At 39.1% G+C, this 12,622-nt stretch overlaps 1 protein-coding gene across 6 annotated transcripts in view; it reads right to left on the minus strand.

The window, feature by feature from the left end:
• Window positions 1-12,622, minus strand: part of TMC1 (transmembrane channel like 1) — a 385,033-nt gene that overhangs the window by 72,474 nt on the left and 299,937 nt on the right. For all 6 annotated transcript variants that reach the window (XM_044265894.1, XM_044265893.1, XM_044265895.1 and 3 more), the window contains one exon: window positions 33-123. In XM_044265894.1, coding sequence (XP_044121829.1) covers window positions 33-123 — 91 coding nt within the window. The remainder of the gene's footprint in view (window positions 1-32; window positions 124-12,622) is intronic.

Genomic DNA, 12,622 nt, shown 5'->3' on the forward strand with positions numbered 1-12,622 from the left:
GGTCAACTAAACTGAGCTGTGAAAATGCTTACCTTGGCCATCATCATCTTAAATGCAAACCACCGCTTTCCTTTCCCTTTCCCAAGGGCTCCTTCATTTTCACTCACAAATTTTTTTGCTTCCCTGAGAAAATAAAACAAAATAAGGGTAAAGGAGGGACAGTTGAGAATCATGAAAGAGAGGTAATGGACATTTCATTTTATTAGGTTTGCAGCCTTATTTCTTCTAGAACCTTAGCACATTAATTTAAGCTCTATTTCAAGCTCAGGGCTTGTAATAGATGTTTAAGCTTTTTAATTCTGGCCAGGAAGAATAAGATATTTTAGGCTCACTACTTATTATTAATCAGCTGGAGTCATGAAAAAGCAAGGAATTTATGCTAAGTGTCAAAATAGAGAATGCTAGTTCTTTTCATTTCTATCACATATAAAATTGAATCCAAAGTTAATTTCAGATTCTGGCAGTCAGAATGTTTATTTTAAAACTCTTAAAAAACAACAAAAAAAAACAAGTCAAAGAGTTTAGGACAAACTGACATAGAACACACTTTATAGACCTGGTGTTTAATCTCATAAAACCAGTTATGACTTGAAACAGAGCCATCAGCAAGTGGGGTTGAGGGAAGAAGGGAAAGGAAAGGAATACTTTGAGCTTCACAATCCAAAAGAGCCTCAAATATAAACCTTAACATTATTCCCAAATAGTAACACATTTATAGCAGTCACATTAGTGTGTGTGTGTGTGTGTGTGTGTGTGTGTGTGTGTGTAGAAAACCATGAACTCAGCAAAATGGTCAATGTTAAATGTACTGCAGTTTTGTAACTTTGGCCAATTTTGCTGTTGTTGTGTGTTGGATATGAGAAAAGAATTTTATGAACAGAGGTGGCCCAGGATTGTCTTGACCTTTTAGGGGCTGTAGAGGGCATCGTCCAGAAGAACCCAAATCTGGACTGCCTTTCCACAGCTGCAACGTTGTCAGCTGAATGGTCCCTGAAATGTGTGATTTTACAGAGTAAGACCCTTCACCATAGGACTATAAATAAGCTTATTAACATACAAAGTAAATTAGTGACAGTGCTAAACTTGTGATTTTATAACGCCCAGTGATCAGAACCCAATACATACCTGCTGACTTAGCCAGTAACTCCACAATGGGGCCTCCTCACCCACCTGTGTCTCTGCCCCCACCCAGATTCTGCCATAAAAACACAAGGGCAATGGAGTAGATTCTCTTCAGTCATCAAACAGAACCCTTCAATGAGTTCCTTGATGGAACAGGATCTTGTCCTTCTGTATCCCCCACAGCACTGACCACTACTTTGAGCAGAGGAGGCGCTTAATAAACCTAAACCTTTTGGAAGTGGAGCCGAGAGGCGTACTTGAGATACACATAGAGAGGGGAGTATCCAATAATTGTATTTTCCACATTAACTAATGCTCTGATGCAAAGTCCCTCCTAAACTTTGGGATTGTACCCTTCTACATGAGTCTTCCCAGAAACTTAATAGGACAGGGGGCCCTTGGGTGCGCTCAGTTGGTTGTGTCTGCCTTCAACTTAGGTCATGATCCCAGAGTCCCAGGACAGAGCCCAGCATCTAGCTCCCATTCAGAGGGGAGTTTGCTTCTCTCTCTAACCCTCCCCTCTTTTGTGCACGCTCTCTCTCTCTCTCTCTCTCCCTCTCTCTCAAAAAAAAAAAAAAATAAAATATTTTTAAAAATGAAAAAATGGGGAAAAAAGAAGAAAAAAGAAAAGAAAGGAAAATATAAAAGAAAAAAAGAAAACTTACTAGACCCCTGGAAATGGGAAGGGTTACTAGACTGGCCCTGACATTTGACATCATCTCTGAGCTATGAAGATTAACTTGAAAATGGTTTCTAAAACATTCTACACATTCTAAAATGTTTAATGAAGCCATATCAAAAAATACAAACTGAGCTCTCGTAGCTGGGTTTCCCCACCCATGCAATCAAGAAAACATATCCCATTTAAGCATTAACAATATTTTCTAGAAATGATATGGCAGGAGTGAGCATGGCACCTACCTCACAGACATTTATACAATGTTGAACTAAACTCAACTTGACTCTAACTTGAATTCTAACCCATCTTCTGTGATTTGTCTCTGTGACCTTGCCTGTCTTTTGACCCCCTCTGTACACACATTCAGGTTCCTGTTTCTCAGAAGAAACCATGCATGCCCAGGACTCACACACACGAGCATGATCTGCACAGTTTCCCTCAGTTACTTCATGGCCTTTAGCAGGTCAAGACTCCTCAACACACAAACTAGAGGGTGAGCGACGACGTCCTTGCTCGCCCAGTTGGAAGAAGGGGAGATCGAAAGTGTGGAAGTGTTGGAGGGATTATTACACAGTGGATTTTCTTGTAACAGTTGGTTCAGAACTGAAAATCTGTTTTAACATGATTGACGCATTACGGAACAATTTAAGCATAATGTAAATTATGTGTAAACTGTTGGCCGCCATTTTCTACCCATCTTTGTCAATGTGTCATTGATGATATTTCTGAGTATTATTCCTCTGGCCCCCGTTTTCCTATGAGCCCTGTGGTTTTCATTGCCTTATTTTGCACAGTGTGGTGGGTTTTAGGAACCCACACATGATGTTATAATGGAACTGACCATAATTCCATTATTTGGCATCAAAAATGTTGAAATTCGTACAACCAAGTATACACGGGCATCATCACATCACTCCATTCTAATAAACACATGTAAATAGAGAATCAAACATTCTTCCTAGAAGTAAAATCAAAATTTGTTTTTCAAATGTAAAGTGCCTACTTTATGGGCCTATCTGCTACTCTGGATATTTAGCAGATAATTTAAAAGACGCTTAGCTTGTTTTTTTTTAGAGTTACATCACTTTCTAGATGAGTGGCCAATTAGAAAACATGACTTCTCTCAAAAGCCGTAAGTGTAAAGAAATAGCTATTCTACTTCATATTTCTGACAAGAGTTTTAATTTTGTGAACTGATGATTATATCACAGGATCATTAAACTAGCAAGATTTAAGAGAGAGAGGCAAGTCAAGGTTATAACCAAATTACAATCACCACAGAATTAATCATAAATTCATCTAATAATATCAAAACCTATTTACATGGCATTCATAAGGTTTTTGTCAGTTATTATAAATATGGCTTTCCTTGGGAGCAATCTAAACAAGGTTTTTTCATTTGTTTCTTCAACTGACAAGTTTTCCTGATGCTAGGCATACTTTCCTATTTTTCTCCCAAGTACTAACCCACCCCACCCTCAACATACATATTCTGACATTGATTTTCAGATAAAAGTCTGGACTTCGCTCAACTCCACATAGTCTCAGGTAGAAATTTCTTCTCTGTCCTAATGCCTTGCCCACCTCCTCAGTTCTCTAAATAACCTTCCCCAAGTTTTATACCAGAAAGATCCCTGAAGAGTCATTCTAGCTCCTTCTGCTCCCCATTGCCCACTCTTGCCAAAGTAAGTACAGGACTCAACTCATCAGAAGTCTAGGGGGTGATGTTAAAACAAAACCAGGGGTTACAGGGTGGGGGGAAAGTAATTTCTTTTTTTTTTTTTTTTTTTTTTTTAGCAAGAACAGATTCTTGAACTTCCTTATAGGATGCTCTTGGGATATAAGGGATTATATTTTGCAGCTTGCTGGTCTAGAAGAAGGGACATTGCACAGGAAGAAATTGGTGACTCAGAGACAGAACATCTCTTAACACTATTTTCCAGGCTAACCTTTGCGATGAGTTGCATGATTTCAGGAAACAAGAAAAACATCGACGAGGACAACAACAAAAACCTAGTGTCTCCTAATCCCATCCTCTCCAATAACAGATTTCTTAACCAGAAGACAACATCTTTCACTGTGCTATTAGGAATAAGATAAAAAAAGAAACTATCCAATATGGAGATGAGAACTGACTGATATTTATCACACTAACGTGCCCATTACAGACATCAGAATCCAAGAAAATAAAAGAGCAGAACCTCTGAAAACTAAAAAGCAAGAAAACGTCTATGCTTTTCCTAAAGGTAATTCATCTTCCTACCCATTTGTAGGTATCTGGATAATTTAAGGGATTTTTTTTTTCACAAATAAAATGAATAAGATTTTGTGGATAAACTTTGAATATCCATTGGCTTCAAACCGTCCAAATGTCTGACTGAAAAATGTGTGTCACTCCCTTGAATTGCATTCAACAAAAGCTGCCTGCCAAGTCTGTAATCCGGTCTCCAGGTCTTGGAGCTCCAGCCAGCCCTGGTATAGTATGCACAGCTCCCTGCTCTGTAACCCCAGACCCAGGGATAAATAATTGAGTGAGATCTATTTAATGGCAATAATACCTGGCCTCATAATTCATTTATCAAGCCCTTGTGTTGGTAATTAGAATAAATAAGGTTTCATGGGCTTTCGAGAGTGCTTTCACAGTTAGCTGAAAGAGCCCACTTTGGCCTAACTTACAAAATAGATAATTTACCCACAACACATGATACAGCCCTGATGACACAGTGGAGTCAGGACACGCTATGCTGTCTTTGACACATTCTCATCCCAGGAAACATGTTCCTTCTTTGGGTTAGGTTAAACTGACTCTATTTTCCTCTTGCTTTCAGTTGGATAGTATGATTAGACAACCAATGTATTGCTCAAGTAAACAAAAGACATTTCAAAACTGGTCTTGAAGGCAACTGTCATCAAGACTTGTACTCACGAGCCCTTCCTGATAAAAGGGATCAGAAGAGTGAGAAGCCTTTTCTTAGTAAACACTGTTGTTTAAAAAAAAAATTTTTTTTGGACTAATTTAAATGGACTCCAAGTCAGATCTCTTACTTTTCCTAAAATAGCACTGAGTAATTGGAAGGAAGTTGCAGAGGTTGGAAGCTACTTTCATGCACAGAGACTGGAAATAAGGACTATAGGCCTCTTAGATAATAGAACTCCATAATTAGACTGGTAGCATTATTTAAAATCATCCTAATACTGGAAGCGATGATTCAAAATACCGGTTTTTTGTTTTGTGGTTTTTTGTTTTTTTTTAAAGGAGATGTTGGTGGCAGTGGTGGTAATGGCTGGAAGCTCAGTTGTGTCATCTATGAAATGGAGATACTAATAGCTCTGTCATGGGGTTGTCCCGTGTTTTACGGCCAACAATGCATGCAGTACTTTAGTCATAACACATGTAACGTATCTATGGCAAACAGTAAGAGCACTATAAATAGGAACTGTTATTAATAGCAGTAGTACTAATAGTGCTGACTTCAGTTTTTAAGCCTGAGTCTCCAAATTACAAAGTTGAGAAAAGACAGGGTATTTCCAGGCAAAACCACTCAGGAAGCCAGCCCACCGCCCATCAGATGATGAGATGTGCAAAGAGTGGGAATTGTTCTTGGTAAACAAGTGGGAGAGAATTCAGACACACATTTGAGACCGAATGTGAGGACCCTGGTGTCCAGCTTCAGAAGACCAAGGTATGCCTCAGCCTGAGAGGACGCAGGGGTGAATTCTAGCCTGACACTTGCTCCAGCAGCGCTGTGCTGAGAGAGCGAGCCCAGGTCAGCTGGGGTGTCTCTGTTTTAAGAGGCAAAAAGGGATCTCTCTCCCCTGAATATGACGACATTCTATTCAGTTCTATGATCTGTGTCTTGTCAATGAGACATGGGTTTGAAGCTTGGCTCTGTCACACACTAGCTTCCTGCTCTTAGGAGAGTTAAGGGACGTATGGATCCCAACTAAGCGTTCTCACCTGTAAAATGCGAGGGGCAGCTAACATATACTCAATACTTGCCACCTACTGGGCACTCCTGATGCCCCTCATCCCACAGAATCACTACAAAGTCCAGCAAGGCAGCAACTATGGTTATCCCCATCTCAGAGACAAGAAACAGGATTTATGAAATCGGGGTCCAAGCTTTCCCCAAGAGAAAACGTCCCAGCTTGGCTGGGATTCCAGCTCAGGGCTCCCAGTTTCCCCAGAATAACATCATTATCTATCTCCTGTGATTGGCACAAGGACACATAAAAGTAGGGAGGACATGGTACACTTAGGAGTGTGTTTATTCTTAGCAATGTGTTAAGTGCTTTGAAAGAAATAAAAGAAACGTGGATTCCTTTCTGAAGTTTAAACGCCATTAAAAAAAATGAGATATAGGCCCATAAAACTGTTCTAACAGTGCTCGACAGCTTTAAAGTGGAAAGGGAGAGGACACTGGAGGCCTGAGAGCTTGTTGAAGATACAGATCAGAGAAGAACTGAACCGGGCATTGAAGAGCTGACAGAATTCAAGTGGGCAGAGAAAGGCATTCTAGGCATCAGTTTGTAGGAATTTTTCTAACAAAGGAGATATTTCCACCATGGAGCACATGTACAAGCTCATATTCTTAGATAGACTCACATTCATCTCTTCACCAGGCCACTGACAGGGCTTGGCAGACAGACCATGCTGATTTTGCTTGGTTCACGTTCATTTGAATCAAACACATGCAATAAATTCTGAATACTGTAAACAGATGGATTTACAAGTCATTGCCTCAGAGTGAGAGAGGCCATTCTGCTTTGGAAGACTGAGTAAAAAGATTCTGCACGATATCCGTGTGTTCATGTTTCTACCCTATGCTAAACATTCCTTGGTACTAAGGAATATGTTTTCAAAATGCTGTGTTGTGATATTTAGGAGTACTAAAAAAGAGCCTTAGTTTTCTGTTGGAACAGGGTGTTCTGCCTTTTGATCCATGTGTGGGCAAGACATTTCAAAAGAAGGCAGTTCAGCGAGTTCTGCAAATATTCAAGACTACCTAGTGAACTTGACTACTTGCCACATGGCAAACTTGGATCTGGAGGTCTGTCCTGAGCACTGACAACAGAACTTAGGTGAGGTCACCAACAGAGCCTTCTACGCTCATAAGTGAACTAGGCTTTCTACTCAGTTGACTTGAAGTCCTACTATTTCACTGTTTTCTTGCATAGCATCCTTCTAAGCCTTCCTAATGCTTGTGACCAAGCACTGGTCAAGAAACACTATAATAGTATATGCATAAAATGAAACATTAACTCATCCAGAGAGTCATGTCTCTATGTAGATATCCCAGTATGTATGGGTATGTATATATGAAATAACATAGACATATATATACATAGACATATATACGTAAATTCATGCATGTATACTGTTAATGCATAATTAACATCTATTTGAAAGAAATGCACTTAAAATTTCTAATTTTCAAGACTGTAGATAGAAATTTTAGACACATTATATTGAATATATAAAACTATTCCCCTTTCTTCCTATTTTTCATGATATTCTAATATGATGTTCTCCAAACATTTACTGTAGTATATGCATTTTAATAAGGCTTAACCACTTTTATTCTATAGCAACAAGCTTATTTAAATCTCCTGAAGTAATACCAAACTTGCCATTCCTTGGTCATATACATAAAAATATCCTCAAAAATGCCTTCATGGGGCACCTAGGTGGCTCAGTTGGTTAAGCATCTACCTTCAGCTCAGGTCATGATCATGGGGTCCTGGAATTGAGCCCCATGAGGTTGGGCTCCCCATTCAGCAGGGAGCTTGCTTTTCCCTTTCCCTCTGCCCCTCCCCCCATGTTTTCGTTCTCTCGCTAATAAATAAATAAAAATCTTTTTTATAAATGCCTATATTATTCTCTTATTATAAGTCTGATAAGGTAAAGGGTTACTTTCGGATTTCATACCTTACTCAAGATCTGGATGATAATTCCCCTAAACAAAAAAGGCACATTTCTCAAATTAATTGTATTCTGTGCTTATCATGTACACATTTGCTTTCCTTTCACTGTTAATGTATTATGTCAAACATACTTAAAAGAATTTTCTAGATAATTGTAAATGGTAATTAGTGAATTTCTCTTCTTAATCACCTTTCAAAGATAACACATCTATGGATAGTCTAATAACAAGTTGTGAAAATTAGCTGTCACGAGTAGCTGACATTCTAAAGAATGCAAGTTCGGTAAATTGCTATTTATCAAAAGTGGTTGGAGGGGAGGATATTCTGGCAACGTGGGAAAACTGATTCGGTGTGTCTGAAGTTAAAAAGATGAGGGTAACCACATTTTATCTATCAAGAAGGAAATTTAGAACTTTCTTTTGTCTCATTACTTTTCATTATTATTATCTTATGGTATACCACAAAAAAAAAAAAAAAATCCCTGTTTAGGGGCATCTGGATGGCTCAGTGGGTTAAAGCCTCTGTCTTCGGCTCGGGTCATGATCCCAGGATCCTGGGATCGAGCCCTGCATCGGGCTCTCTGCTTGGCCGGGAGCCTGCTTCCTCCTCTCTCTGCCTGCCTCTCTGCCTACTTGTCATCTCTGTCTGTCAAATAAATAAATAAAATCTTTAAAAAAATAAATCCCTGTTTATTTCAAGTTTGAGATTATTCAAGTTCTGGATAAGCAGATATTTGTGAAAGCTGGTGAGTAAGATTGATTGCCAAAGTCTCGTGAACAACCCTGGATAAGCATATTTTAGACCCATTTTCCAATGACCATTAATTACTCTTCCATCAAGCATCTGGGCAGAACCTCAGGCTGATTTAATGAGGGGGTGCTTGGGATTTTGAGGATGGTATGAGAGGCATAAATGCCTTCACAACTCTCTAGAAGAGAGAGGAGCTAGAGCCCAATGGGCCACCTGAAAAGCTTGCAAAACCAAGTGAAGAACAGAACATCTCCAGGTAACTGGTAAAACAGTACACTGTAGATAGGAAAGATTCAATAAATCATGAAAAAGATAAAGAGCTTCTGGTAAGCAAAAATACTTTTGCAACCCCAACGTTTCAGAGCTGACTTCCTTAGCAACTGAAAAAGTTTCAAGGGGGCGCCTGGGTGGCTCAGTGGGTTGGAGCCTCTGCCTTCGGCTCAGGTCATGATCTTGGGGTCCTGAGATCGAGCCCCGCATGGGGCTTTCTGCTCAGCAGGGAGCCTGCTTCCTCCTTTCTCTCTGCCTGCCTCTCTGCCTACTTGTGATCTCTGTCTGTCAAATAAATAAATAAAATCTATTTAAAAAAAAAAGTTTTAAATCTCCAGAAAAAAAATTTTTTTTCTCAAGTGGTTCCTGTTGGCATCCTTTAAGGGAAAACTTCAAAATGTTATTCGAAAAACATTATTAAAATTACCCGTGGTGATTTTTCTAACCACTCACAATAGCACAGCAAATATTAACAGGCTAACTCCAAAAAAGAAAGAATTGTCAGGAACATTGTTCTTGTTTAATAGAAAAGATTTTTTCTTATGCAATGAAAATGATAAGAGAAGCAATTAGTACAGATGAACTTAAATGTGCATGGTAAAGTCAGAAGAGATTTCAGATCCCAATCAAGGCTCAATTATTCTTTAATAAAAAAAAAATTTCCTGTTAAAAAAAATTCCTCTTTAAGATGAATTTTTAAAGGAAAAAAAAAGAAAAAAAGAGGTAAACAAAGTCAGACTTTTTTAAAAATCAGACTATTAAATATAGAGAACAAACTGGTGGTTGCCAGAGGGGCAGGGGATGGGGGATGGGTGAAATAGATAAAGGTGGTTAATTGAAGATGGCATCGTCCATCTCATCCCTCATGGTCATCATCATCATCAGTAACTCATGATTTGGAAAAGAAGCTGGACTTCAGGATGTGAATCCAAACTGTATAGCTGATTTGTTAAGCAAAAGCTTGTAAACTTTGTTAATTACTGGGTAAATATTGAAGGTCTTGAACATAGGATGACCTGTTCAAAGTGGTACTTAAAAAGAACATGCTGGTTATATGGCATGAACTCTGTCTTTGGAGTAATATAGACTTGAGTTCTGCTATGTGAGTTTGCTGAATTATTCGAGACCGTTTCATTATGCTATGGTAATGGAGGAGCTCATCAGAAGTATTAAGCATAAACAATAAGAACGCTTTGGGCTCATATTATGCAGGTGAAACTCACAGGCAGGGTAAATTTGGTGTGTCTGTGACTATGCAGGCACACAGAGCCCCATACTTGGGTGGCCCCAGTGCCTACTTTAATGCTCTGTCATTGGTGTCTTGAAATTCTTAATAATTGAAATTCTGAACTATTTTTTAACAAAGGGCCTTACATTTTCATTTTGCTCCAGATCCTGCAAATTATGTAGCAGGTTTGGCACACGGGATGTGTGAAGTATCGCTAATAAATAAACCTGTAGCATGTGACACAATTAATAAGATGTGTTCCAATACAGAGAGTAAGTTAGTAACCTGTAATACATGCCAAAGAAAGATAGAAAACAGATGGAAAATAAGAATATTGTAGTTAGAAGTGGATGGAAAGGCCAATTTACGATCCTGTCACTTTAGGACTGATTATCGGTCACCATTAAACTGACTACCCATCAGCATCATCCAATGTTTCTGTTCTCCTCACGTGTGTTCTGCTCAAGAAAAGCAGCTACAACTTGTAGCATTTCAACAGGCTAATTGACAAGGTATTAATATACTCCAGCGTACCTGCTCTGTGTCATTCTGATAGAGCAAATGCCTATCACTGATCTATCATCTTCATTCTATGGGACCCTTTGGGATATCTGTCCTCTTGTTTTGTTTTTAAGAGGAAAGAGTGCACCTGCACCCTCAGAGGGTGCAGAGGGCGGAGAGAGAGGGAGAGAGAGAGAGAGAGAGAGAGAGAGAGAAAGAGATTAAGCAGATTCCACACTCAGCACAGAGCCTGATGTGGGGCTTGGCCTCATAACCGTGAAATCATGACCTGAGCCAAGATCCGGAGTCGGACACTTAACCCACTGAGCCACCCAGGTGCCTCAGGACCTCAGTCCTCTTAACCACACCATCAGTAGGATGTAGAATGAGCCTAAGATTCTCTCTCTCCCTCTCCTCTGTCCCTCCCCACCCCCACTCACACACACATGCTCTCTCAAATAAATAGTAAGCTAAATTAAACTTAAATAAAAAAGAAAAATTGGATATCAATGTTAACATTTTGATCAACAAAATTCAGATATACTGATTTCCAATAGTCTCCATTCTTTGGATGAGAAAATCAGTATATGTAAGGTACCTATAAAGTGTTAAGAACTGAAAGCCAATGCTTTGGTTGAGTTCTTGGTTCAAAAGAATCCCAAATGGTTGAAGGGTGTGTTAGAAGGTGTGTACACATGATGAAAGGTCTTCTTGTGTGGAAGGTCTCATCCCTTCATAACGACAGAAGAAGGAAAGGCCTTTGTGAAACAAAAGAGAAATCATGATTCTTACCTATAAAAATCTCAAGCTCCAAGGAAACTTGAGAGGAATGGATGGGAGCCAGGGGGCTAGTTTTCCCAGATGGCTCTGGCAAAGGAAATCAACTCTGGTCTATTCTTACCGTCCTAGAAATACATTTGTTCCCCTGACTAAAAAATAAAATAAAATAAAATAAAATAAAATAAAATAAAATAAAATAAAATAAAATAAAATAAAATAAAAAACAAACAAAAAGAATGCTGGAGGGTGAAGGAAGATTGAATAAGGAAGATTTTTACCTTAATGACCAGCTGACTATCAAAAGCACATGTTTAAATGTAAGTGAAATCCTAAGAATTCCTTTCTTGGCTTTACTGAATGTTCCATTAAAAAATCACCAGGCCAAGACAGACAATGGACAACTCCCAGAAACACTGGGTCAAGGTGCCACAAAGATAAGAAATTAAAGCAGTTAGTATAATAGCTAAGTAACACGGTTGTTATCAAAATAAATAAATTTAAGATGGCTTCTATCCAAGAGCCATCTCCATGCGAAAGTATACTGGAGTATTCCCATTCTCTACTTTGCAGACTCATAAAATGTGAGAACTGCTCCCTCCCCAAAATCAGTTTCTTTAAATATCCAGGTAAGTGAGGGTTTTTAATTATTTCTTATGTAATAGGCACAGAAGCATTTTTTTTTCTTCAATCAGATGCTTTATACACAAGTACATTGTGTAGAAGAAGGAAACTGTGACATCTCTGCTCAAAGCTTGTGGTGTGGCAAGCACACTCTTAAACTGTGCCTCCCTTTCCCTGAAGGGAATTCACGGAACCACTGGAACTCTGAGGAGAGCAGTTTGAAAAATACCGGCCACAATTCAATCCCTTCCCTGTATAAATAAATACATGATGCTCAGAGAGGTGAGATTTGAGGTAGAGCTTAGTGTGGAGTCCGTGTCTCTTAATTTTCAATCCCTCACCCACCCTACTGGAACAAAATAAAATGGTTGCTTGTTCAGGTTTACTCAGAGAGGTTTTAAATCTACCACGTAGAATGTTCTGCTATAGTTCGGTTTGAGTTTCAGGAGGAGTAATAAGCAGACCTCTGATTTTCCATCCAGGTCTTTTCTATCACCTGTGGTGGTTGCTACCAGGTTAGCTCAGCGACAGACTACAGGGAGGAAAGATCTAGTCAACCAACTTCTGAGTGAAACCCATCAACAGTTTAAAAACAGATGATGCCTAAAAATCCTCGCTGTTGGATATTTTTGCGGTTAGTTCCTAATAAAAAAGAGAAACTGACTTTCAAATAGTTGGAAAATAGACCACTATTTCCCTTCCCCTGTCCCATCCCCTCAACATATTCTCACCCCTTCGATAAACAG

Source organism: Neovison vison, chromosome 9 (genome assembly GCF_020171115.1).
Source record: "Neovison vison isolate M4711 chromosome 9, ASM_NN_V1, whole genome shotgun sequence".
NCBI lineage: Eukaryota > Metazoa > Chordata > Mammalia > Carnivora > Mustelidae > Neogale > Neogale vison.